At 44.6% G+C, this 27,128-nt stretch overlaps 1 protein-coding gene across 1 annotated transcript in view; it reads right to left on the minus strand.

Annotated features, from left to right (window-relative positions):
* Positions 1-544: 544 nt before the first annotated feature.
* Positions 545-27,128, minus strand: part of grik1a (glutamate receptor, ionotropic, kainate 1a) — a gene marked incomplete at both ends in the record, with an annotated part of 111,751 nt that continues 85,167 nt past the window's right edge. The window contains 8 exons of the mRNA XM_083637475.1: positions 545-670; positions 3,159-3,409; positions 7,308-7,533; positions 12,129-12,346; positions 17,171-17,289; positions 19,327-19,550; positions 20,375-20,578; positions 21,460-21,576. Coding sequence (XP_083493601.1) covers positions 545-670; positions 3,159-3,409; positions 7,308-7,533; positions 12,129-12,346; positions 17,171-17,289; positions 19,327-19,550; positions 20,375-20,578; positions 21,460-21,576 — 1,485 coding nt within the window. The remainder of the gene's footprint in view (positions 671-3,158; positions 3,410-7,307; positions 7,534-12,128; positions 12,347-17,170; positions 17,290-19,326; positions 19,551-20,374; positions 20,579-21,459; positions 21,577-27,128) is intronic.

The following is a 27,128-nucleotide window of genomic DNA, read 5'->3' on the forward strand; positions in this document are numbered from 1 at the left end:
GTGGCCTCTTACAGCAGACATGCCAAGGTGCTTTCTGATTATAGATTATGGTTTCCACTTCCAAAGAACAAAGAGCTATTGTCATTGTGACTGAAATCCCCCTGCTATTTAAATTAAAATTCTAAAACCATCAGAAATACAATGTGAAACTACATTGTAAGCCTATTAAACATTGTCTGAAGATTAATTCAGCACAGGCTTCAGGAAATAAGGGATTCCATTTGAGGATCAAATTTGAGTATAAACTAGGCTTTAAACGTTTTAGAGGACGTCTGAAGACAAGCTAATCTAGTCTGCTGCTGTACAAAAAATAATAATCGACATTGCAGGTGAATAAACCAGATGATAACAGGATGTGGGAACAGAGTGGGAACGAGGGTCAGATAGCAAAGGTTAGAAGTTGATGGTGATATTGGGATCAGCTGAGCTGTACTGGGATATTTCCAGTTGGGGCAGGGAGAAAGAGACCTATAGGTTGCAGGTCATGGACTTGTCTTACAAACCTATCATATAGAGCGTGTGTGTTGTATGTTTGTTGCCATGGTTACTCTATGTCGTCCCCCAGTAGCCTGCCGCTCTCAAGATCAGTGGATAAGGAGGTGCCAGCGGAGGAGGTGGAGCCACACCGCTGGAGCTGACGGGACTGCACGCCGTAAAAGAAACAGAAGGCCTGACGCAAGCATGCACAGCAGAACAAAACAAACAACAATGGAGGAAAACACAACAGAGGTCAAATCAGACATGTGAGCAAAAAAAAAGTAGAAAAATGCACATTCTGTTCACTACAACGGCATTTAAAAAAAAATGAATCGTAATTTTGAGGTACATATATATATATATATATATATATACAGTATATATATACAAAGCCATCTTCAGAGATGGCTTTGTAGCCGAAACGTTTCTGTTCAGTTTTCTTTCTTTTGTTTCACATGGTAGCACATTTGTATTGTTTTGTATATTCATTTATGGACCATTAAATATTTGGCTTCTTTATATCCGTGAACCTTTGGAGTGGACATTCCATTTTTCCTATCAGTGTGCGAGCTTCTCCTGGTTCCTTCATGACAATTTTTTGGCCTACGCACCTGATGTGAGTGTTTCTTTGGACTTGTAGCAAGAGCGCAAACACCCTATCTCATTTTTGCTTTATATATATATATATACATATATATATAAACATATACGTATATATATATATATTACAATATATATATATATATATATATATATATATTACAGTGGCCCTAAAATACTGACATTCAGTAATTAGTTAACAAATTATAATTTGTTGAGATTAATTTGTTAGGGGGGGGGGACAACATTAAACCCAAACTCAATCTTGTGAATGGGACTGTTGTTCTTTCATGGCACTGCCTCTTGACAACAGTGTGCACATGAATAATTTACGTTCTCAAAACAAGATGTGACTATTCATATCCATGCTTCAACTAAATGAGACTTATTTCAATAACAATTGCACTTGACAAACAGAGTGGTAGAAAAAGAAAGCAGATGTCATTAATACACAAGAACAGAAGGAAGGCCATTGCAGGCATAATCCAATAACGTTAATGATGACATGGTTGGTGTCAGCTCATGAATAATACATGTAATAATGTATTTGGAAAAAATATAATATAATGAGCAACAAATAATAGTGACTAAATGAACTAGTCTGTCATTTTGAGCTGCCAACTCCCCCATCCCTTTATTAAATTGAACCCACTGTTGACTGTCTGCCCCTAATGAGGCTGAGAACATGTATTCTGTACTCGTATGCAGATTGTCACATCCAACATTGTGTTGCAAAAACAAACTGCCAATGCAAATAAGATTTCGCTCAAGTAAACAACCGGACATCTAACAACCATCTGCTCAGACCCTGCTCTGCAGTAAGTGAAAAAATAATGAGTATCTCACTGCAAAGGAAACTCTTGGAAAGAAACAAAAATGAACCAAACTCTTCGGTCTGTAAAAATCACACTGTAGCAAAATGAATTTGCATAATTACTTGAATGTCTTGATTTTCATGCGTGCTTACAAGAAATTCAAGTGTGAATTCATTCATTGTTCTTTCGTCAACAAGACCCATTACAAACATGCCCAACTGAACCCCAGCAAACATACATCTCAATAACATAAGCTCCTCAACTTGGACCCCATCACTGATAACTCGGACTTGGACTTGGAATCGAAGATTCATGCATTTTGGACTCGGAAGTTGGAGATGAGGACTTGGACTTGTTACATGATAAAGACTGTTTTTTTTTTTTACGTTTTTTGTAAGGCCCTAATAATTTCGCACAAGATATTGATGGCTATATTAATACCGTGAGATTTATCAATTTCGTGCAAGGGCAATTGTGTTCCACCTGTATGCTCATGTTCAGTAACTCAGGACTCAGACTAAAGCTGCGTTCACACCGACCTATTAAAGTTTTTCGCTGGCATCGAGGTTACATACAAAGTCAATGCAAACGAGCGATTGAGCGTATATTCGCCCGGGAGAAAAAACGCTGGGTGTCCGAGCGACAGAGACAGAGCGTCGCCCGAGATGAAATATCCCAACTCGAGCGAAATTACGCTGGCATCAGTCGCTCGCTGTTCAACGCTGATTGGCTGCCGTGTGAGAGTGAGTCAAGGATCACACTGGCTTGGAACAAACCGCTGGTTTATTGTGTGGCAACAAACCGCATTGACAGGCTGACAGCTGACATGAAGTGAAGTCTGTACTACCGGTATAGAACTCACGTTAGGAGCACGCTGATAGGCTTAGCTTGTAAACACCTACAGTGGCTCGTAGTGGACAAACATCATGACATTGCGTAACGTTATAGCCCCCAGATGTCCGTCAATTCGTGTGCCTGTTGATGAGCGATTTAAACAGAGCGACAGAGCGATTCCAAAGGGTTGAATCAAGCGACAGAGCGAAAAATAAATATCTCGGTGTGAACACAGCTTTAGGTAATGGGGAGTCTACTCAGACTCAACTCGGACTCTTCTTTGGTGACTCGATGTGGGACTTGACTTGGACTCGAACACGGGGGCCTCGAGACTCGACTTGGGACTCGATTATATATTGACTCGACTACAACACTGCTCTCTGTCATCCATCATCGCTCTGCAGAAAACCAGCCACTTCTGGCATCTCTCACCTCCTGGATGTCTGCGTTCCTGCGCGCCTTGTAGATGAACTCTCCGATGGCCACGAACACAGAGAGGACCAGCCCGGCAGCCAGGACGATGAAGATACCGCCGATGTTCTCCACCCCCAAAGCGCTGGCCTCCTTGTTGTCCTCCTCAGGGCAGCCGTTGCCTCTCCACCACTTCTCCTTCATCATGTGCAGCTTGCCTTCCTCCTGCAGCTGGAGGATGGCGATGGTCACTTTGTCCCTGTATGGAGACCCTGACGAGGAGGGAGGAAGACAATAGAGTACCGCTTATTTTATGCATTTAAGTGAAATCCCCATTCTAAAACCCCATAGACTTTTCCACTGAAGAACCAAATGGCAGCGATTTCTGGATAAAGCCTACAAAAATATGTCATCCCTGGTCTGTGGTTAACAAAAGATTATGGGAATATGCATTAAACGAAACCCCCATGTTAAATCCCATAGACTTTTCCACTGAAGAACCCGGAGGTATACTTCCAGACTCATTCCTGCGGCTCTCTATTGGAGGGGAATATAGAACCATTATTTTAGTCACAGAGCCATACATTTTTTACCGTTGTGTGACAGTTCTCTACTCTCCAGATATCCTTAACCGCTTGAGCTGTCCAGAGGAGGAGCGCCTCAACACCACACCTGGTGAGCCACACTTTCATTTCTCTTTGACGACAGCTGTGTTTCTTTCATGTTGCAGAGTTGCGGTGCCATTTGATTGGCCCTAGACTTGAGCTTGTAACCAAAGCTGTATGAATTTGAATTTGAATTTGGCTGCAAGCATGGAGGATGTACATCACATGACAAAGGAACAGTTCAGTAGGCTGAAACTGGAGCAGTTGAAAACGCTGGCTGGCGAGGAGGAAGTTTCTCTGGAGTCGGGGATGAGTAAGAAGGAAATACAAATTCTAATAACAGCCGGGGTTGCAGGATAACTGGGAGGATATGAAGAAAGAGAGAGCCGCTCTTATTGACAAAGAAAAGAGGGACCGAGCTGAGAGAGAGCGGCAGAGAGCCGCTGATCACAATTTAATAAGAGAGAAAGAGGGTGAGGGACATCGCTGAAGCCGATAAGCACAGAGAGTTACCGAAAGAGCTAGCCGAGATGGATTGGAAGAAGGTACTGGATGTGGAGCAACAGACTGCACGGGGGTTCGATGTAAATAGACCTCGGGGCATGATGCCAAAGTTTGATGAGACTGCAGTTGATGTGTTTTTCAAAATGTTTGAGAAGGTGGCAAAAGACTTGAATTGGCCATCAGAGAAGTGGCCACTGTCGGTTCAAAGTGTTCTTGAGGGCCTGGATTATACAGCATTAAGGAAAGCTGTGCCTGAGGCATATTGTCGCCAGTTTCGTGAACTGCGACGACAAAAGGATGAGTCTCATCTGGACTTGTGGCTTGTTATCGGTAGGAGACGGCCCTTGGATGAGCCGCAGGAGGCCGGGCACAAAGGGAGGAGGGCTGGCTGATAATGGAACGTGGCGTCCCCCGCGAGGGGAAGTGGTCCTCCAACGGAGCCCCGACAGTCCCGGCCTGGTGGTTCGTTTCTACCTTTTGGGTGGCGTCTCACTGATATCCTGGAGATCCGATGTTACAAATGCCAGAAAGTAGGCCACAAGAAGGATCAGTGCCCGAGTTGGAAGCCAGTGGGGCTCATAGATCTGGTGCAGGACCGGCTAAGTGACCTCCAAAGCTCGTTTCACAGGGGACTTTGGGAGAGTCTGAGGAACACCACCTTTTGGGTGGCTCAGAGGTACTGGATAACTATATACAGAGATACCGGGGGGCCATGCAAACGCTGATCCATAAGGGGGTGACAGAGCTGTCTGAGGCCACCTCTACCGGACGGTTTGTGGGTGTGCGAGGAGTATGTAGTGAGATTAACAGGCTGCCTCTCCATCGCATTTATCTGAGCTCTGAGCTAATGCGCGGCTATGTAACAGTAGCGGAGGTGCAAACCCTCCCCTTTAGTGGGGTAGATTTGGTCCTGGGTAATGACGCAGTAGGGGAGAGGGTTTTCCTTGATGCCTGTGTCTCGCCAATGGGGGGCTCTCGAGAAAGGGAGCAGCCGGAGGGGCTGTATCCAGAGCTGTTTCCAGTGGCCGTGGTCACTTGAGCTCAGGCAAAGGTGGAAGCCCAAGCGTCTGGTGAGCACCTGTGGTGGTGGACGTGGAGCAGGATGTTTTAGCTCAGGGGTTAGATCTCGGGATGGAGGAGCTGTTTACAGAGGGTCCAGGACCCGTAGAGAATGCAACAACAGTGCGAGAATGGTCAAGATGGCAAGACCAGGGGGCAGTGGAGAACCTACAGCTCCGGTGGGTGCGGAGTCAGTGCTCCTGAACCGGGCCCGGTGCACTCATTGGGCCTTAAGACCTTAAGACCAGTCTCTCTTCCTCTTTACGACCAGTCTCTCTTCCTCTTTAAGACCAGTCTCTCTTCCTCTTTAAGACCAGTCTCTCTCCCTCTTTAAGACCAGTCTCTCTCCCTCTTTACAATTTGTTGAATGTATAGGCCCCTATTCTCCCACAGGCCTTCGGCGCTAAAACGGGCCTTAAACGCAAAAAAACATGCCTTGCGCCTGCCTCGGGAAGATATCAACATGGCTTTACGCTGCCAAATGCGCTTTAGGCCGAATGGGCGTGGCGCAGTCCCAGAATGGGCGAGACTAGGCGTGTCGGCGCTAAATACCGGCCTACTGATATCTTCCGACCTGGCATAAATTTAGCGCTTTGCGCTTTTGAAAAGCAGGCCTATTCAGTGCGCCGGTTGCGCGGAGCACTCCTCTGGCTCCCCTCTGTCACCCTTCTCTGTGTCACTCCCTCTCTCTTGCTCATATCAGTCTGACAGGCACAATACGACTCTCTCTCTCTGACTCCCTCGCTCAGACAGACACAACACGTCCCATAGAAAAAATAAGTTGTAAGTTCACTGCAATGTGAATGTCCCAGCATGCATTGTGCTTCTCCATTTCGCTACTAAATAGCAACCAAATGAGCCGAAAACCTATATTAAGGGAGGATCTAAATAATGTGTAATGGTAACACAACCTCCAATTGTAGAACATTTCAATATTGGACCAAATAAAACATCGAAATGAAAACACCACCCTATGTGAAACATATATGTCCTCCTGGGCCTATATACTGTATACCCCTTGTCGATTTAACGTGATTTAGATAAGTGACAGCGGAACGCGCTTCGGAACGCGCTTCTACTGTCATCTGCTATACTGTGATGTCCACTCCAATAACTTGGCCCTACTTCACATTTAGTTTTACAATAAAAACACATGTATGCAATGACTTTACATAATGTAGGCTATATTTATGTGCATCATCCTTCCTGCAGCAGGCGAGAGAAAATGATATCTTTCTGGACAAACTTTCACCAATCTAATAGGCTATATTTTTCTAGCTGATGCATTTAGAACATTATTTTCACTTTGATCTTGCTATAGTGTAGGGTACATGCTTGCAGTATTTAAACTGCAGTTAGATTGGTTTGAGAAGCATAATAATATGGAATAATAGCCTATATATGGAGATAGACAGACTGGATGAAGGGAGGGGGGGGCGGCAGAGCGCTTGGCTTTGTCTGGTTTTACCGGATTTGTCCAGGAATTGGAGCTTAAAAGGCAAGCGTGTGTCTCTTTACTGCAATTCTCCAATGAGCGGACTATGCATAATTTTACGCTTAAAAGGCGTGGTTATAATGGTTGAGGCTGAGTGTAGCGCCGATACCAAGATAGCAAGTGCGCTGGTCCACGCCCACTGATTTGCGCAGCGCCAGGCGCTCGGCCTAGAAACAGCGCTGATGCAACGATAGGGGCCAGAGTCTGCATTGTAGGGCCATCACTCAGCTGATCTGCCTCTGGAAGCACTTTTGACTCATATAATACTTTTATTTGTTTGAACCTACTTAGCAGCCAAAAGTGTGGATTTAACCAAACAGGACACAATGTACTTGAATGTTATTTTAACATACTTTTCTGTGATTGACAACTTGCCTGGAACTATTCGATATAATAAACCCCCCAACCATCTGGTACTCCACGCACAGTAAAAGAGAAGATGAGAATTACTTGCAGATACCTTTTGATCTGCGCTGGGCTCTCCATCTGTCTCTCTCCACCACTTACCTATCGGCGTTCCCACCCCATAGCCCTTGGAGTCGATGAGACCACCGATCTGCGTGAGGTTGCAGTTCCTCTGGCTGATGTACTCGATGCTGGTGGACTCCATCAGCATGGCATAGTCTGTGGTCAGGACCCGCGTTATGCCCTCTCTGTTGTTCTTGACCAGAGCCGTGTTCTTCCTGCTGCTCATGAACGCCCACATCTTCTCATAGGTGGAGATCTTTGATTTCTGGCCCGCGGGAGCAAAACAGGCAAAAGTTGGGAAGGAGTTTCTGTTTGCATCTGCATTCTGTGTGTCTGTGTATATGTATGTATGTATGTATGTATGTATGTATGTATGTATGTATGTATGTATGTATGTATGTCTCATCATCTCAGATACGTAGTTAATATGGCTTGGACTTCAATCGGTCTTGGGAGTGAATGACTCCCTCTTGAATCGGTCTTGGATAAATTAACATTACATAATATTATTAATATTATTGTGTTTATAATTCTAATATCTTCTAAGAAAATGACCAGCAGCGAACGATACAATTTTCACAGGTGATAAACACATGCACCCATCGAAAGGTTTAGTGACTGCTGATTTGTGGTATGCCAACTACCCAAGCAATGGTTTTGTTTTGATGAAATAATAATAATAAAAATCAAACAAACAAACAAAATGTTACTCCAGGCTCTCACTCTGTCTGTCTCTATCTTTTTTCTGTCATTCCAGCTTCTTAAATTGCCCACCGTGCTTGCTAGCCTTGCATAACACATTGCTATGGTATTGGTCTCGAATTGGACTTGTAGTTTTGAGGTCTTCGACTCGGTCTCGACCCCCCCTCAGTCTTGGTCTCGACCTTCTCAACTACACCCCGGTCTTGGTCTTGAATCGGACTCAATTCACCAATGACTCGATCGGGACTTGGATTAGACCAAGGCGGTCTCGTCTACAGCCCCGATGTATGTGTATGTGTATGTGTATGTGTATGTGTATGTGTATGTGTATGTGTATGTGCATATCCATATCCATGAGTGGGACTCTATCTCTGCGCATGTGTGTGTGTGTGTGCGTTTCTCCTCGCTCAGTCAGAGAAAATGGGACAGCTGTGTTCTAAATCTCCTCCAGCTGATTCAATTTGTTGGAGCCGTCAACACGGCCTGTTTCTTCCCATCCAGGCCGTCATAATCACAGGCTGCAATCTGCGAGGATAAAGCCCCGCATGGATCACCCCTGCTGGCCCACCAGGATGCAGGGAGAGTGGGTGGTGGTGGTGCAGCGAATGAAATGAAGTGCGCTGTCTGAGGACGCCGGCAGTGCAGCCATGCATGTATAACACAATCTGACACATGAACGCACGCTTCAAACTTTAAAACACAACCCCCCAAAAACACAAACACACAAACACACAAACACAGTCTCGATATCAATCTTCTCCCATTCCTATCACATAACCCATCTCTCCCCTGCCTCTAGTCTACATCGACTTTTACCAAACTACTTGACAGTCTGTCTCTGTCCCTCTTTCTCTGTCTCTTTTATAGACATTGGGCCCTATCGTTGCAATCGGCGTAGAAACTGCGTTTAAGGCCTAGCGCTAGGCCGCCTAGCGCAGTAAGTGGGTGTGGACCAGCACACTCGCTATCTTGGTATTGGCGCTACACTCAGCCTCAACCATTATAACCACGCCTTTTAAGCGTAGAATTATGCATAGTCCGCTCATTGGAGAATTGCAGTAAAGAGTCACACGCTTGCCTTTTAAGCTCCAATTCCTGGACAAATCCGGTAAAACCAGACAAAGCCAAGTGCTCTGCCCCCCCCCCCCTCCCTTCATCCAGTCTGTCTGTCTCCATATATAGGCTATTATTCCATATTATTATGCTTCTCAAACCAATCTAACTGCAGTTTAAATACTGCAAGCATGTAAATACCCTACACTATAGCAAGATCAAAGTGAAAAGAATGTTCTAAATGCATCAGCTAGAAAAATATAGCCTATTAGATTGGTGAAAGTTTGTCCAGAAAGATATAATTTTCTCTCGCCTGCTGCAGGAAGGATGATGCACATAAATATAGCCTACATTATGTAAAGTCATTGCATAAATGTGTTTTTATTGTAAAACTAAATGTGAAATAGGGCCAAGTTATTGGAGCAGACATCACAGTAGAAGCGCGTTCGTTCCGCTGACACTTATCTAAATCACGTTAAATCTACAAGAGATATATATAGGCCCAGGAGGACATATATGTTTCACTTAGGGTGGTGTTTTAATTTTTATGTTTTATTTGGTCCAATATTGAAATGTTCGACAATTGCAGGTTGTGTTACCATTACACATTAATTTTGAACTACCTTTTATATCTATTTCGGCTCATTTGGTTGCTATTTAGTAGCGAAATGGAGAAGCACAATGCATGCTGGGACATGCCAGGCAGTGAACTTACAACTTCTTTTTCCTATGGGAAGTGTGTTGTGTCTGTCTAAGCGAGGGAGTCAGAGAGAGAGAGAGAAGGGTGACAGAGAAGAGGCAGAAGAGCGCTCCTCGCAACTGGCGCACTGAATAGGCCTGGTTTCAGAGAGAGACAGAGCAGGGTGACAGGGGAGAGGCAGAAGAGCGCTCCTCGCAACTGGCGCACTGAATAGGCCTGGTTTTCAAAAGCGCAAAGCGTTAAATTTACGCCAGGTGGGAAGATATCATTACGCCGGCATTTAAGGCCGACACGCCCATTCTGGCCCATTCTGGGACTGCGCCACGCCCATTCGGCCTAAAGCGCATTTGGCAGCGTAAAGCCATATTGATATCTTCCCGAGGCAGGCGCAAGGCACGTTTTTTTGCGTTTAAGGCCCGTTTTGCCGCCGAAGGCCTGTGGGAGAATAGGGGCCATAGGGTTTTTGTATATCTTAAGGCTGTCAGATTTCCAAAGCTAAGTACATGATAAAGGTGGGGTGTAGTTTGATAAGGCAACACAGGAGTTTTGGTGTAGGCCAGGCTTGTCCGAAGTCCGGCCCGGGGGCCAATTGCGGCCCGCGGACAAGGGCGCGGGAAGCTGGGTGCGGTGGGTGCTGCAGCACCCCCTGGTGGCAAGAGATGGATTTGTTTTTTGTTTTTTTTACAGTGCACCTGAACGCAACATGCAAAATACCCGCTGAATAAGTGTCCAAATGTTCATGTAATTCTGGCCAATACTCCACTTCTGTTATAACATTTCAGTCTGGAAGATATAATCTTTATGACTAAAAGGCTAAATGAATAGCTTAGAAAATGAATAGCCCATGGTACTATTAATCCGGCCCTGGATATATGGGAGGAATAGCAGGTAGGCTATCACTGTCCCTGATTCCTGAGGGTAAATTGAGTAATGCTGCAGAGAAGAGGAGAAGACACTGAATAATGACATCACAACAGTATAATCCTAATGTTAATTTAAAATAAAATATTCCTCTAAATATGGCTAAAAGTCCAAAAAACGTCAAGTCCCTTCTTACAGCACCCCCTACCTAAAAGTACTTCCAGCGCCACTGCCCGCGGACCAATTTTAAGTGGCCCTCGGCTTGTCTCTCAAAATATACTATATGTGGCCCTCCACACAGTATTGCTTAATCAGTTCACTTTGCGTTTTTTTCCATTCACCTAACGATGACAGCACTACCATACAGTTTGTAGACAAGCACCAAGTAGGAACAACGCAGATGGAACTAATGTTTTCAGATGGTCAACAAAATCCTTAAAGTACAATTGTATTGTATGTGATTTATTTTTAAAATAAGCCATTATGATGCGAGGAGCAGCTGGCCCCCCGGTATTTTCACATGATCTAATTTGGCCCCCATTGAAAAAAGTTTGGACACCCCTGGTGTAGGCTAAGTTATGTTGCTGCATACATTATATAACAGAATCTAACACAAACACATTCACAAACTTATATATTATATTATATATATATTATATATATATTATATTTCTAAGCCCCTTTCCATCCCACATACCCATCCCTTGCTTCCTCTATGTCTTTTTTTTTTAATCTTAAGTGCATGGTAATATCTCTGTCTGTCCGTCTATCTGTCTGTCTCCCTCTCAATATTTCTGTCTGTCCATCTACACAAAAAGACAGCGTAGCCAGAGGTCTTTAACTAATTTGAAACAAGAACCATTTTTATGCTCTCAAGCTTGTTATAGAAACACTTCAAGGTGTACTTGAGATAATTAAATTATCAGCACGGAACCTTAAGGATCTGTTGTAAAGTGTGAGCGGAGGAAACATATCAAAAACCACTGGACATCTGGCCGGGAAGTTGAATTGAAATATTTGACAGCACCAGTGTTATAACTAACGTTTTTTTTAACCTCATTTGTTTAAGGAGACTTAAAATGCAGGACCACAGGACTGACTGATTGTGCATGTTATTGGTTTTTTACCAAAAAGAAGACACATACCCTTGAAAAACAAAGCGGTTCAGGGCTTCTTTCCTGTATTTTCAATTTGGCGTAATATATCGTACACATCTCTTTGATGAGAGCTTCCACTAGGTTTCTGCTGCACAATTTAAGCTCAGCAATGCATACAATATAATTGGACTGGATATCAGTATTCTGTCATTTAAATAGAGTGCAAATGGGACTACATGACTAACTTTCATAACAAAAATAAAATGCATCCATTCAAAAGTCAGGGATTCATTGCAACTTTGACTGTGACTTTTGTGTTGCAATTTTGACCGTTTTAAAAGCCATATAGAGTTATGTACATAATGTCAACTGGCCATGACGCTGGTCAGCCAGATGCCTCCTGGGATACTTTTATGTGGATCATCAACATACAGCCAACTCATCTACCTTGAAGAAGGTCATGGTGGATCCATCCCTCACTGCCCCGTATTCAATCCTGGTCTGCTTAGCCAGGTCATCAGCTGAGTCGATGGGCGCGTCCATTCGTTCCACAGTGAGGAAGGCAGCCAAGTTGGCAGTGTAGGATGAGATGATGATTAAGGTAAAGAACCACCAGATGCCTCCAACTATACGCGTGGACAGAGCCTTAGGCATCAGCTCCGAGCCTGGATACACAGTGTAGTTACATCCATAGAAAAAAAAAGAGAGAGATCAAGGATGGGTATAAAGCTGTGTTCACACCGAGATATTTATTTTTCGCTCTGTCGCTTGATTCAACCCTTTGGAATCGCTCTGTCGCTCTGTTTAAATCGCTCATCAACAGGCACACGAATTGACGGACATGTGGGGGTTATAATGTTACGCAATGTCATGATATTTGTCCACTACGAGCCACCGTCATTGTTTACAAGCTAAAGCCTATCAGCGTGCTCCTAATGCGAGCTCCATACCGGTAGTACGGACTTCACTTCATGTCAGCTGTCAGCCTGTCAATGCGGTTTGTTGCCACACAATAAACCAGCGGTTTGTTCCAAGCCAGTGTGATCCTTGACTCGCTCTCACACGGCAGCCAATCAGCGTTAAACAGCGAGCGACTGATGCCAGCGTATTTTCGCTCGAGTTGGGATATTTCATCTGGGGCGACGAGCGTATTTTCTCCCTATCGCTCTGTCTCTGCCGCTCGGACGCCCAGCGATTTTTCTCCCAGGCGAATATACGCTCAATCGCTCGTTTGCATTGACTTTGTATGTAAACTCGATGCCAGCGAAAAACTTTAATAGGTCGGTGTGAACGCAGCTTAAGGGTGCAGGAGAGACAGAGACGGCGAGATGATGGAAAAATGGAGACAATGCTGGAATTTAAATTTCCTGTGGGCTTTCAGCTCTATATTGGTATGCTAGCTGTATTTGTATAGTGGATGGATGGTGATGGTCTTGAACTCGGTCTAGTGAGGGTGCTACAGCCAGAATGGTAATAACTGCAGTGTGTGTGTGTATGTGTTAGGTCTTCTGATTAAAAAATATATCTATGGAAATCTATCTAAAATCGACAGTATATTCCTCCAAAACAGAGTCAAGCACCTTGGATGGGTTTATCTTATTAGCTGGATTCACACCGCTGCCTCGATGATAAATTGTGAACCTCTTTATATGTTCTTTTCCTCCCCTTACCAGTCTTAAGGTGGTGTGGAGAACAAATGGGAGAAGTGTAGCAACAAGGTGAAACAAACCAAAACAACTAAAAACTAAAAAGTACTCAAATCTAGCAATAAGATAATGGGAAAATACTCCATTAAAAGTAAAAGTTCTGTATACAAAATTTTAAGTAATTAAAAGTATAGAAGTATTAGCAGTAAAATGTACTTAAGTAGTGAAATACAATTACTCATCCTGAAGTACAGACCATTTCAGAGTGATCAAATTACTGATGCATTAAGGTACAGTATAAGAAGTATTTTAATGTTGTAGGTCTAAGTGCTCCATATACTGTTAGGGAGTTTAAACTCTTTGCAGCATATTTCATGAGTTTATCATATGTGTTATGGGTCATATGTGCATATAAAACCTTATTCTGCAAAGTAACTAGTAACTAACAGCTGTCAGATACAATTCCACAAAATGTAAAGTGCAAAGTATCTCAAAATTGTACTTAAGTATTATAGTACTTGAGTAAAAGTACTTTATTTTCCACCTCTGCAAACACACATACTGTACATACTCAGACACCTTATTATATATACTGTAAGACACCGCTTATATATATTGTGTAGCCTACATCACAAAAGCTGTCAGAGCCGCTTTGTGTCATAAGATGAAGTGAGGGGTGATGGATTTAAAAGTTAAAGGGTAAAATGACAAAATGTATTGATGAATATCATATTATAATTATTATATTTTTTAACTCCAAATTCATGAATGTGAAAAGTCAATTGGGAATTCTGCTACAGTACATAAGGTTTATTATACATAGATGTAAACAGTTCAGACCAGGCAGCCCTACAGGATGGGCATAGAGTCTTTACTGCCATACAGGGTAGTTTACCAGGCAGCCCTACGGGATGGGCATAGAGTCTTTACTGGCATACATGTAGTTTACCAGGTAGCCCTACAGGACGGGCATAGAGTCTTTACTGCCATACAGGTAGTTTACCATTACATTACATTACATTACGTCATTTGGCAGACGCTTTTATCCAAAGCGACTTACAATAACACACTTTTTGTCAGCAATAGAGCAATCAACTATGGAGCACTGTCTATGACAACTACAAATCCTGAAGGAACAGTGGTACGAGTTTTAGTTTAGGATTTATTTATTTTTATTTTTTTAATAAAGAGAGAGAAAGAAGAGAGAGAAAGAAGTTAGATCAAGAAGGGCCCAGGTGGAGCCTGAAAAGGTGAGTCTTTAGTCTTTTCCGAAAGATCGGCAGTGATTCAGCAGTCCTGACCGAAGGTGGCAGCTCGTTCCACCATTGGGGTGCCAGGGAGGAGAAGAGTCGAGATCGGGATGAGCGACTTTTGAGCGCCCGTAGCGAAGGAGGAGCGAGGCGCCCTGCACTGGTGGAGGAGCGAAGGGAGCGGTGAGAGGTTTGGAACCTGACCATAGATTGCAGGTACAGGGGAGCTGACTGGTGTACTGCCCTGTAGGCCAGTACCAGTGTCTTGAATTTGATGCGAGCTGAGATGGGAAGCCAGTGGAGGTCCCGGAAGAGGGGAGTGACATGAGAGAATTTGGGTTGGTTGAATACCAGACGGGCTGCAGCGTTCTGAATGAGCAGAAGCGGTCGGATGTCGGTGGCAGGTAGGCCAGCCAGGAGCACGTTGCAGTAGTCCAGGCGAGGGACGATAAGTGACTGGACCAGGAGTTGAGTCGCTTCTCTTGTGAGGAAGGGACGGATTTACCAGGCAGCCCTACAGGACGGGCATAGAGTCTTTACTGCCATACAGGTAGTTTACCAGGCAGCCCTACAGGATGGGCATAGAGTCTTTACTGCCATACAGGTAGTTTACCAGGCAGCCCTACAGGATGGGCATAGAGTCTTTACTGCCATACATGTAGTTTACCAGGCAGCCCTACAGGATGGGCATAGAGTCTTTACTGCCATACATGTAGTTTACCAGGCAGCCCTACAGGATGGGCATAGAGTCTTTACTGCCATACAGGGTAGTTTACCAGGCAGCCCTACAGGACGGGCATAGTCTTTACTGCCATACATGTAGTTTACCAGGCAGCCCTACAGGATGGGCATAGAGTCTTTACTGCCATACAGGGTAGTTTACCAGGCAGTCCTACAGGATGGGCATAGTCTTTACTGCCATACATGTAGTTTACCAGGCAGCCCTACAGGATGGGCATAGAGTCTTTACTGCCATACAGGGTAGTTTACCAGGCAGCCCTACAGGACGGGCATAAAGTATTTACTGCCATACATGTAGTTTACCAGGCAGCCCTACAGGATGGGCATAGAGTCTTTACTGCCATACAGGTAGTTTACCAGGCAGCCCTACAGGATGGGCATAGAGTCTTTACTGCCATACAGGTAGTTTACCAGGCAGCCCTACAGGATGGGCATAGAGTCTTTACTGCCATACATGTAGTTTACCAGGCAGCCCTACAGGATGGGCATAGAGTCTTTACTGCCATACAGGTAGTTTACCAGGCAGCCCTACAGGATGGGCATAGAGTCTTTACTGCCATACATGTAGTTTACCAGGCAGCCCTACAGGACGGGCATAAAGCCTTTACTGCCATACAGGTAGTTTACCAGGCAGCCCTACAGGATTGGCATAGAGTCTTTACTGCCATACAGGTAGTTTACCAGGCAGCCCTACAGGATGGGCATAGAGTCTTTACTGCCATACATGTAGTTTACCAGGCAGCCCTACAGGACGGGCATAAAGTCTTTACTGCCATACAGGTAGTTTACCAGGCAGCCCTACAGGACGGGCATAAAGTCTTTACTGCCATACAGGTAGTTTACCAGGCAGCCCTACAGGATGGGCATAGAGTCTTTACTGCCATACAGGTAGTTTACCAGGCAGCCCTACAGGACGGGCATAAAGTCTTTACTGCCATACAGGTAGTTTATAGGCAGCCCTACAGGATGGGCATAAAGTCTTTACTGCCATACAGGTAGTTTACCAGGCAGCCCTACAGGACGGGCATAAAGTCTTTACTGCCATACAGGTAGTTTACCAGGCAGCCCTACGGGATGGGCATAGAGTCTTTACTGCCATACAGGTAGTTTACCAGGCAGCCCTACAGGATGGGCACAGTGGCCTTTTGCAGCCTTTTTGGTTTTTAGGATTTTTAAACGGGAGGCTCCTCGTTACCTCTATGACTACTTTTGTAAAGTCAGCGATGTACATGGCTACTCGACAAGAGGTAGCACTGCCAACATTGTTCCGCCCAAATTTAAATCGTTAAAGGGTAAATGTACTTTCTCTTACACAGCAGCTATTTTATGGAACAAACTCCCTGAGAGTATAAAGACCCTTAATTCCAGGTTTTCTTTTAAGCTTGCCTTGAAAAAATGGCTGGTTGGTTCCCAAATGGGTTCCTAACCTTTTTATTTTCTTCTGTCTCCAGTATGCTCGCAGTTTTTAAAGCCATGGTAGGTCTTTGATTTATTATATGAGCTGGTTCTCTTTTTATTTATTGATTGGTGCACTTTGTTGTTGTTTAAATAATCATTCATTCAATGACTGATCAGTCATTGAGTGTATGACTGTGTTGTTAATGTTTTTTGTTTGTTTATGTTGCCCGCGCACACACGCGCTCACATCTGCAACACATACATTCTCTCCACTTGTCCCACACATAAGGACCACAATGGAAACAAGCCCTCGGGCTTTATTGTGTTTTATTCCTTTTGATCAATATTGTTTTGTTGTATTGTCTTGCACAATTCTACTTTTATTGAATCAATAAAGATATCAATCAATCAAAAAAAAAGCCTGCAGGATGGGTGACCCTTAACTGTGACCTACCTTGCCGCATGAGAGCTCCAACACCAAACCAGAAACTATTCAGTAACGTGAAATTGTTCTCTATTAGAGTGGAAGACGGGTTGCACGGATGCGGGTTGTACCACTCATACGGAGTGAACCTGAAGAAATAAGAGAGGAAAGACAAAAGAAAGGAAAGGCAATTTGCATATCAGAATGAAAGATGCAGTTGTGATCAAACAAAAACTCTATCATCTTCTTTTTTACATGGCTAATCTTGAGGCAGGGGGCTTAGCAGTCAAACACACTCCACTTTGGACGAGGACCACAAGGAGATTTCTACAATACAATTTACACTTGTTCAGTTCACCAATGCAGTGTGATTGGACAGGAACTACAACTTGATTTGCATTTTGATTTCCGCAACCAATCTATTTTCCTCACTGGCTCTGCCTGGAGTTCCTAGGAGTTACCAGCTGGCAGGGACTTTACACACTGGCCCTACCTTGGAGGGAAATGTGCAGAGCCAGCTCACAAATACTCCAGGCTGCTCAACAGCCACCACAGTGAAAGCCAATTTCAATCTGGCAGCTAAAAGATTTGTTTTGTTTTAAAAGTGAGGGGGGAATAAAATTTTAGTCCCCCCCCCACCCATTTTTATTGCTATGCCTCCGCCGGCGATAGCCAGGCCGGAGGCATTATGGATTCGGGTTGTCCGTCCGTATGTACGTTAACGTGATATCTGAGGAACGCCTTGACGGAATTTAATCAAATTTGCCTCAAACGTCGAGTTAGACTCAAGGATGAACTGATTAGGTTTTGGTGGTCGAAGGTCCAAGTTCAAGGTCACTGTGACCTCATGAACGGCATTCCCAAGTTCGTTAACGCGATATCTCAAGAACGGCTTGATGTAATTTCTTCCAATTTGGCTCAAACGTCGACTTGGACTCAAGGATGAACTGATTAGACTTTGGTGGTCAAGGGTCAAAGTTAAAGGTCACTGACCTCACAACCACTCGTTTCATGCTTGTTAACGCGATATCTCAGGAATGCCTTGACGGAATTTCTTCCAATTTGGCTCAAACGTTGAGTTGGACTCAAGCATCAACTAATTAGATTTTGGTGGTCAAAGGACAAAGGTTAAGGTCACTGTGACCTCATGAACGGCATTTTCAAGCTTGTTAATGCGATATCTTAAGAACGCCTTAACAGAATTTCTTCCAATTTGCCTCAAACATCCACTTGGACTTAAGGATGAATCGATTAGGTTTTGGTGGTCAAAGTTCAAGGTTACTGTGACATCACGACCGCTCGTTTCATGCTCGTTAACGTGAGATCTCAGGAATGCCTAGACGTAATTTCATCTTATTTGCCTCAAACGTCCACTTGGACTCAATGATGGATGGACTGATTACATTTTTGTGGTAAAAGATCAAGGTCACTGTGACCTCACAAATGCCATTTTCAAGCTCAGTAACGCCATATCTCAGTAACACCTTTACCAAATTTCTTCACATTTGACAAACATCAAAGTCTGGACAGACATGCATGTCGACTACTGACTTGTTGGCGGAGGCATATATCCACGGTGCGCTCATTCTAGATTGTTTTTGCTCCAAGTGAAATGTTTTACGGTCACTTACGAGTAAGTAGGTCACTGGTTGGCTTGGCTCTACCCTTAAAACTCTTTATATAAGGATTTTTCGAAGTGTCTATGGAGAAAATTAATGGGGAATTCTCTTCCGGGGCTGGAGATGTCAGGTGACTGTTGAGCTCTATGGTTCTCAACATAGGGTCCGCGGACCACCAGAGGTCCTTGAGGGAGTTCCAGGGTCCCCAGCAAATTGATGAATTGTTATTTATTTTACAATAAGTTGACACAATTAGAGAATGTAGAAGAAAATACTGTTTTGATCACAGTTTCTCTGTTATATCTCTACCTACAATACTGTACATTAAGCCATGGACTATCAATACAACAAAAACAATACAAATATTCTCAGATTTGGGTCAGAGAGACTGAATGGGGTTCTGTGAATGTTAATGTAGAATAAATGTGGGTCCTTGATATGAAAAAGTTTGAGAATCACAGCCTCATTTTCCCTCATACACCTCCATCCATCCATCCATCTCACCGTACACGTCCTCTCGTTGGTCATTCTTGCACACAGCACAGTTAATCCAGCCTATCCCCTTACCTGGCGATGACAAAGAGCACACAGCTGACTCCGGTGCAGGCCAGCAGCACGTACATCCAGATGTCCGGGGACAGGGGGTTGAGGAAGGAGAACACGCCCGGATTGGTGCCGTTAGGTTTGCGGTACAGGATGCTGATGCCCAGGGTCATGAAGGGCTTGGAGAAGTCAATGGACTTCTCCCTGACGTAGGTGATGGTCAGCGGAGCCACAGCTAGGTCTGCTATCTGGAACGGCCCAAAGAAGGGGAGGAGGTAAGATGGAGAGCATTAAGAGGAGGGTTACCCATGAGGAGCCAGGTGCTCCAATAATGTGGGGTGAGGATTCTGTAGCCTGCTACAAGTGAAGATTTCAGCTAAAAACAGGGTGTACGCAGGTGAGCAGTTTTTTTAGGCTAGCCAGTACCATTGACTACATTCATTGTGCTAAACTAACTAGCGGGAGCTATTTTTCTACTACAGTACATGCACAGAGAAGAGAAGAGCATCTATCTTCTTGTCTTCTTGTCTTGGGAAGATGGCAAATAGGTGAATCTCCCAAAATGTTGTTGTGTTCCTTTAAGAATCAGCAGAGATGTAGCCATCTGCAGTAGGTCTGTACTAAACCTTTCATCATCCAACTAGCAGAAGAAAATGACTCATCAATGCATAAAGACGTTTAAGGACCATAGCATACTGTTAAACAGCCGTAATAAAGATGGACCAGGTGGACGTCTTTGAAGGTTTTTAGATATCAGGGATAAGTGGAATCAACATCTAATAGCCATCGAGACCAAGACAAGTCCAAGTCAAAATAGGTGCAAGGCCGAGACAAGTCAAAGATGTCAGCAAAGTGGCTTCAATCCTGGTCTCAAGACAAAAAGCAGACTTAAATACTACAGCCTTCTGGAGAGCAAACACTGTCTTTTAAAAACAGATTTCTATGTAGAAAGAGGCATTAAACACAGGTATTTCTAAACCCACAATAAGATCAGAAATGACCTGACCATTATCATTAAAGTGCATATACAATTTCAAGTCGACAGCTGCTTCTGAACAATAGTTCAACTCACATGGTCGATCAGCTCCCGGACCATCCCGTTCCATTCTCCCTTATCATTCTGGGCTCCGTATTTTCCATCAGATACCAGTTTGACCTCGTATGTAAAGCCCAAGATGTTGGAGAGCTCTTTCAATAGATCCAGACAGTAGCCCTCAAAACGGTCATTGCCCACCAGCTCCTTGTCTGATTTCTTATACATCACATATGGGTTTTCCTGTATAGAGAAAAGAAAGCCTCGGTCAATACTGTATTTAAAAAAGCATGCGTGTTTTCTAAATATATCAAGACATGTTACTTTTCTCTGTCTCGTGTTCTTCTATACTGTGTTTCTGCCTCTCGGTGTGTAGGAGCTGTGTGACTACTTCATAAGCAGTGTTGGGGGTAACTCATTACAAAAGTAACATATTACATGTCATATATTACTTTTAGCAGTAACTCAGTAATATAACTTATTACTTCTAGGATTTCAGTCATATTATACCAGTTACTTTGTCAAGTAACTCAAGTTACAAATTGAGTTACATTTGATTCAATCAAAGCACATATTTCAAAAAGATACAACTCAAACTGTGTGTTTTTATGCAAATAACCACGACAGATGACAATAACAAAGGAAAAGAATAACATTTAGAATTTTGGATTGTTTACACTTGACTTCAAGGCGTTTGAAATTATTTTTCGGGATGGTTCCGGGGCGGCAATGTCATTCTGCTGCTGCTGTTATTTTGGTGAAAGTAATGCAAAAGTAGTGTAATAAGTAACGAGTTACTCTACACAGACAGTAATATTGTAAAGTAACGTATTACTATGAAAGTAACTAGTAATATGTAGTATATTACATTTTGAAAGTAACTTGCCCAACACTGTTCATAAGTGTGAAAATACACATTCCATGGTGCTAATTGGCCTGCAACACAGCAGACCGTCTTCCTCGTCTAATCACACCCACCTCTCACACATTTCCCTCTTCGTCGCCTTCCTCCTTCTATTCCTCCACTCTTGTCCCTCTATCTGCACTCCTCACATCATATGATGTCCATCCCGCCTCCCCTCTGTGTTGTCCTCTGTCTAACCTTCGTCCTCCCTCCTCCTCACCAGTATTGTGGTGACAATAAGAGTCCTGTTAGCGAGAGAGTCTGTCACATTGTCATTCTTGTCTCGGTTGGACTTCTCCGTCAGGTTCAGCCCCGTGTAAGCGTTCCACACAGCAATCTGGAAAAGGCAAACAGGGATTTAAATTCATTCAACCACATTTCCTGCTATTAGCGGCGCCATAGAAGATAGACTGTGCATTGCAGTGCATGGCCATACATACTATTCACAGGCCTTTTGAATAAGGTAGTCTTTTCTATCATTAATGACATCGACAGCAATTGCCGTTAAGGGAAGGGGATGAGCTTATTGAGTATTATGATTACCTCTGCCACTGACTATACAGAGCCTGATTTCGGCTATAATAACTTCCAGTTAATGACTTACCAGGAAGCTAGAAATCGCTCCATTACAATGCACAGTAATCATATTTTCTAATTCGATGAACAGCAAAATGAAAAAGCAGTATAAAAGGTTAAGGACCATCTGGCACTCTTGACTATTTGGCTTGTTTCCAACCTTCTTATTTCCCTGTGCTCAGCTTAGCTCTTAAGATTTTGGGTAGGATGCCAACAAATCTCATTCATAGTGAATATGAAAATGAAGGGGGGGAGTGCCATATTATTCCTGTTTTGTGTAAATATTTATCTGGGAACTTTCGTGGGGGGTTCCTGTCTGGAGTGAGCATGGGGAGAACATGCAAACTCTGCACAGAAAGGCCATTTTTGACGAGCCCACCTGGCAGTAGGCACTAAGGACATGGGGATGGGGGGAGCGTGTCTATGTTCCCCCAGCCCTATGTTCCCCCAGCCCTATGTTCCCACAGCCCTATGTTCCCCCAGCCCTATGTTCCCCCAGCCCTATGTTCCCACAGCCCTATGTTCCCCCAGCCCTATGTTCCCCCAGCCCTATGTCCCCACAGCCCTATGTTCCCACAGCCCTATGTTCCCACAGCCCTATGTTTCCCCAGCCCTATGTTCCCACAGCCCTATGTTCCCCCAGCCCTATGTTCCCCCAGCCCTATGTTCCCCCAGCCCTATGTTCCCAAAGCCCTATATTCCCACAGCCCTATGTTTCCCACAGCCCTATGTTCCCCCAGCCCTATGTTTCCCCAGCCCTATACTCCCACAGCCCCATGTTCCCCCAGCCCTATGTTCCCCCAGGCTATGTTCCCCCAGCCCTATGTTCCCCCAGCCCTATGTTTCCCCAGCCCTATACTCCCACAGCCCCATGTTCCCCCAGCCCTATGTTCCCCCAGGCTATGTTCCCCCAGCCCTATGTTCCCCCAGCCCTATGTTCCCACAGCCCTATGTTCCCACAGCCCTATGTTCCCAAAGACCTATGTTCCCACAGCCCTATGTTTCCCCAGCCCTATGTTCCCACAGCCCTATGTTCCCCCAGCCCTATGTTACCACAGCCCTGGCCCCAGCCCTATGTTCCCACAGCCCTATGTTCCCACAGCCCTATGTTCCCACAGCCCTATGTTCCCAAAGCCCTATGTTCCCACAGCCCTATGTTTCCCCAGCCCTATGTTCCCCCAGCCCTATATTCCCCCAGCCCTATATTCCCACAGCCCTATATTCCCACAGCCCTATGTTCCCCCAGCCCTATATTCCGCCAGGCCTATATTCCCACAGCCTTATGTTCCCCCAGCCCTATATTCCCACCTATGTTCCCCCAGCCCTATATTCCCACAGCCCTATATTCCCACAGCCCTATGTTCCCCCAGCCCTATATTCCCCCAGCCCTATATTCCGCCAGGCCTATGTTCCCCCAGCGCTATATTCCCCCAGCCCGAGTGACATCATCCTCCACCGATTGGGAGTGGTTTGGGAAAAAAGTAGTACAAATGGTACGGAGTAGCCTGAACGGCAGTGGGCGGGGCCAAGTTACATCATCCTCCGCCCATTGGGGCAGGGGAACATAGGGCTGGGGGGAATAGAGAGCCGCAGGAACGAGTCCGGAAATCATCGATGCTAACACTCCTGGTTCTTCACTGTTTTTGCCTATGGGATTTTTGAATGGGTTTTTGGCGCTATGCTTCTAATAAGGTCTCTGGGCAACGCAAGCTTAATCAAACGCAAACCAGTGTTTAGTAATATCATCTTCACACATGGGGACCACTTTCATGAGTTTTGAAGGTTTTACGTGCCTGTTAAACGAGCGGCTAGCTAGCAAATGGCTAGTAATATCATCTTCACACATGAGTTTTGAAGCTTTTACGTGCTGTTAAAAGGGCGGCTAGCTAGCAAACGGCTAAATGAGACTACACTGTTGAGTCGAGGGGGATATTATACGTCAATAACGTCATCACTTCAAAGGACGAACACGGAAATTCTCTTTCCCTCACCTGGTTCAGCCCGTTCAGCCCGGGGTAATCAGTGCACAGCAGTGCACACATCAACAACAGTCCAGGTTGAGTGCTGATGTGACGGGGAAGCCTATTCTACACACTGTGTAGTTCTGGATTAGTTTAGCATGAGCTTTTTACTTCTAGGGCTCGCATTTACGCTTCAAAACTCATGAAAGTGGTCCTCATGTGTGAAGATTATCCCGCTGAACACTGGTTCGCGTTTGATTAAGCTTGCGTTACCCAGAGACCTTATTTGAAGCATTGCGGCAAAAACCCATTCAAAAATCCCATAGACAGAAACAGTGAAGAACCAGGAAGTCCGGGACTTCCGCGTTCTGACTACAAAAATACGTCATCCCTGCGGCTCTCTATGTAGGGCATAGTTTCGATGGGAGGAAAAGTTCTTAGAAATGGGGGAACATAGGACCTAATTTGGGGGGAACTTCTTGGGGGAACAGGGCTGTGGGAACATAGGGCCTAATTTTGATAGGGAGACAATTTCTTAGAAATGTGAGAACATATGGCTGTGGGAACATAGGGCCTAATTTTGATAGGGAGACAATTTCTTAGAAATGTGAGAACATAGGGCTGTGGGAACATAGGGCCTAATTTTGATGGGGAGAAAATTTCTTAGAAATGGGGGAACATAGGGCTGTGGGAACATAGGGCTGTGGGAACATAGCGATGACCCCGGGATTGGGGACACACCCTCATCCCAGGTGGTTATCGAACCCAGGACCTTCTTGCTGTGAGGCAACAGCGCTACCACTGCACCACCGTGCCATCAAACTTACTTTACTGTACTGCCTAAACTACAAAGCTACTTTCTCACAAAACAAATATTAGGAAAAGTTTTTTTTCTTTCTATGATTAATTAGTGTGTCAGACTGACATGGACATCTGTTAGTGTAATATTTCATTCTGTATCAACCTGAAAGAGATATTAACTGCAGCTTTGAATGACTATAAAGAAAGACAGAAAAGTTTGAAATAGTAGACAAATGATTGATATGAGCAATTAACTCCTAATACTATGTTCCTTGGACTCCATTTTAGGGAATATTGTTACATGAATATGACATTAAAGAATTGGAAACCACGCCCACAGGGAAACGTGTGAATGAAGGAGGGTGGGATCATTTGAGATCAGAGGGGAGAGATAGGGCCCTATCTTTGTACGGCGCTATTGTTGTGCTGCCGTTTGCGCGCCTCTTATTGCTATCTTCCCTGCGTCTTAAGCTATCGTCTGCCTCCACCATCCAGTTTTGCGCTGGGATCTACAGTAAGTGCAGAGAGAGGTGTAGGCGTGGCCCAGGCGTGTCCATGGGCCTCTAGCCTATCATCTCCCTCCCGCAAGTGTCATTTTGTGCTTTGGCGAAGATACCGTCGCTATGTTCCAAGCGTAAACAGAGGTATTCTCCAAGCAGTGCAGGAAATCCTCGCTTGGATAGGCCTACATTATGCACAGCTCGCGCAGGGACACTTCCCTCCTCAGAATGCCACGTTGATTTTCAACTAACCTTTAGATTTAAAAATGAGAATTCGTTTGTCATGGTTTTGTGCCAAAAACGTGATTTGCGTTTTGAATTGGATTACCAGGGGAACGAGGGTCTGGCGGGGCGGGGGTCTGTGTGTAGCGCTGGGAGGGGTGCTTTTAAGTTATGTGATAACAGGAACTGAGAGGGCCAGCCCTCATGCTAATTTGTATGCAATCACTGAGCAACTGAATCACTGCTTATCTCAATAAAAGGCATGCACTGAGTGACGAGCGACAGTCTGATCTTGGAGATGAACTGAGAAGTGTCGTCTCGTCACACTCCTTGTACAAGTTAACATTGAGAACTCGAGTCTGTGTATCGTTGAGTCTGAGTGGATTACGATCTTGGAAAAGAACCTGGGAAGCTTGCCTTACAACCAAGCGCTTTATCTGGTATCTTATTCCCAACAGTATGCATCGATATGCATGAAGCATAACGTTAGCTGTGCCTGCAGCAGCCAATCTGCTGCCACAATTGAGCCCCTCCGTGTCCGCTGCGATAGCCCCATCCACATGTTTAGTTGTGGAGTTGTTATTATTCTCAACTGGAAGCGCTGGAAGCCGGTGACAAATACATGCGGAACGCTGTGAAAAAGCTGGGTTTTCAGTGCAGAGCAAACGCAGCACAGAGCCACCAGAGCCACCAGAGACACACCGACGGAGGAGGGGTTTGCAGTAGAGGGGGGTGGGGCACGCAGGGCAGCATACAACACCGACCCAGACAGACCCAGACAGCAGGCTCGATGGACAGATTGGCAAGCTAGAATATCTGATGCCCACCAGCAGTAAATCAAGACCAGCAAGAAAGTGTAGGGTCTGCGCACGCAGGGGCCAGCGCTGCTGGTTGCAGCTAAAAAATATTATTTTACCAAACAAAATTCCTTTGTTTTCGCTGTTTTATTGAAGGAAATTATTTTTGAGGTGTCACTATATCAGAAAATATTAGCTTGAGAGTCAGTGATGTGCTTGAAATGCTTCATTTCACAAAAGGCCGAATATCTCAGCTTCTAATTTGAAACGTCTGTTTTTGCTGAAAACAACCTATCTTCTCCGGCTGATAACTAAAGAACGGAAAATGATATCAATAAACTTTTTTTTGCTGATGATACAATAGAGTCTCATCGTTCTTTGGGCGTGTTCGGTGTTTACATAGTAATATCACACAATATTCTGTGGGCCTCGAGAAATCACTGAAAACGCTCTGAAAGGGCTGGCACTGGGAGCATCCGTCTTCCAAAAGTGGCTGGCACTCAATGAGTTAAAGAAACAAATATTTTTAAATGTGTATGTCATAGCCTATATGAGCGAAACGACAAATTAATAGGCTACTAATTACAAAAGCATAAATTTTCGTTACGAATCCGAACTGGTTCATCCTCCAATTCTCTCCCTCTCTCGTTCTCTCCCCCCTCTCTCTCTCTCTGACTCTCTCCCTCTCTCTTTTCTCTCTCTCTCTCACTCCGTCACTCTGCTTGCACTGAGCAAGAAAGAAGCTGCTGTCACGGACGTGATGGCGGTGACGCTGTGGCTTTTAAGGGGAGTGATCTCACCTTGTGAATCCTGTTATGGGCATAAACACGCCTATGGAGCTTTGCGCCGAGATGACGTGAAGCGCAGCGGGCTGACACACCTACAATTAGGCAAAATTACCGCCGTTGCGAAGATAGGGCCCATAGTGTTTGTGGTAACTTCAGCTTGGAAAGACACCACTTAACAAGTTCATGTGCTCAGTTGTACTTTATATTAGAACGGCAGGAAATATATTTATACACAGACAGTGGC

The sequence above is a fragment of the Poromitra crassiceps genome (genome assembly GCF_964638095.1).
Source record: "Poromitra crassiceps genome assembly, chromosome: 1".
In the NCBI taxonomy this organism is placed as follows: Eukaryota; Metazoa; Chordata; class Actinopteri; order Beryciformes; family Melamphaidae; genus Poromitra; species Poromitra crassiceps.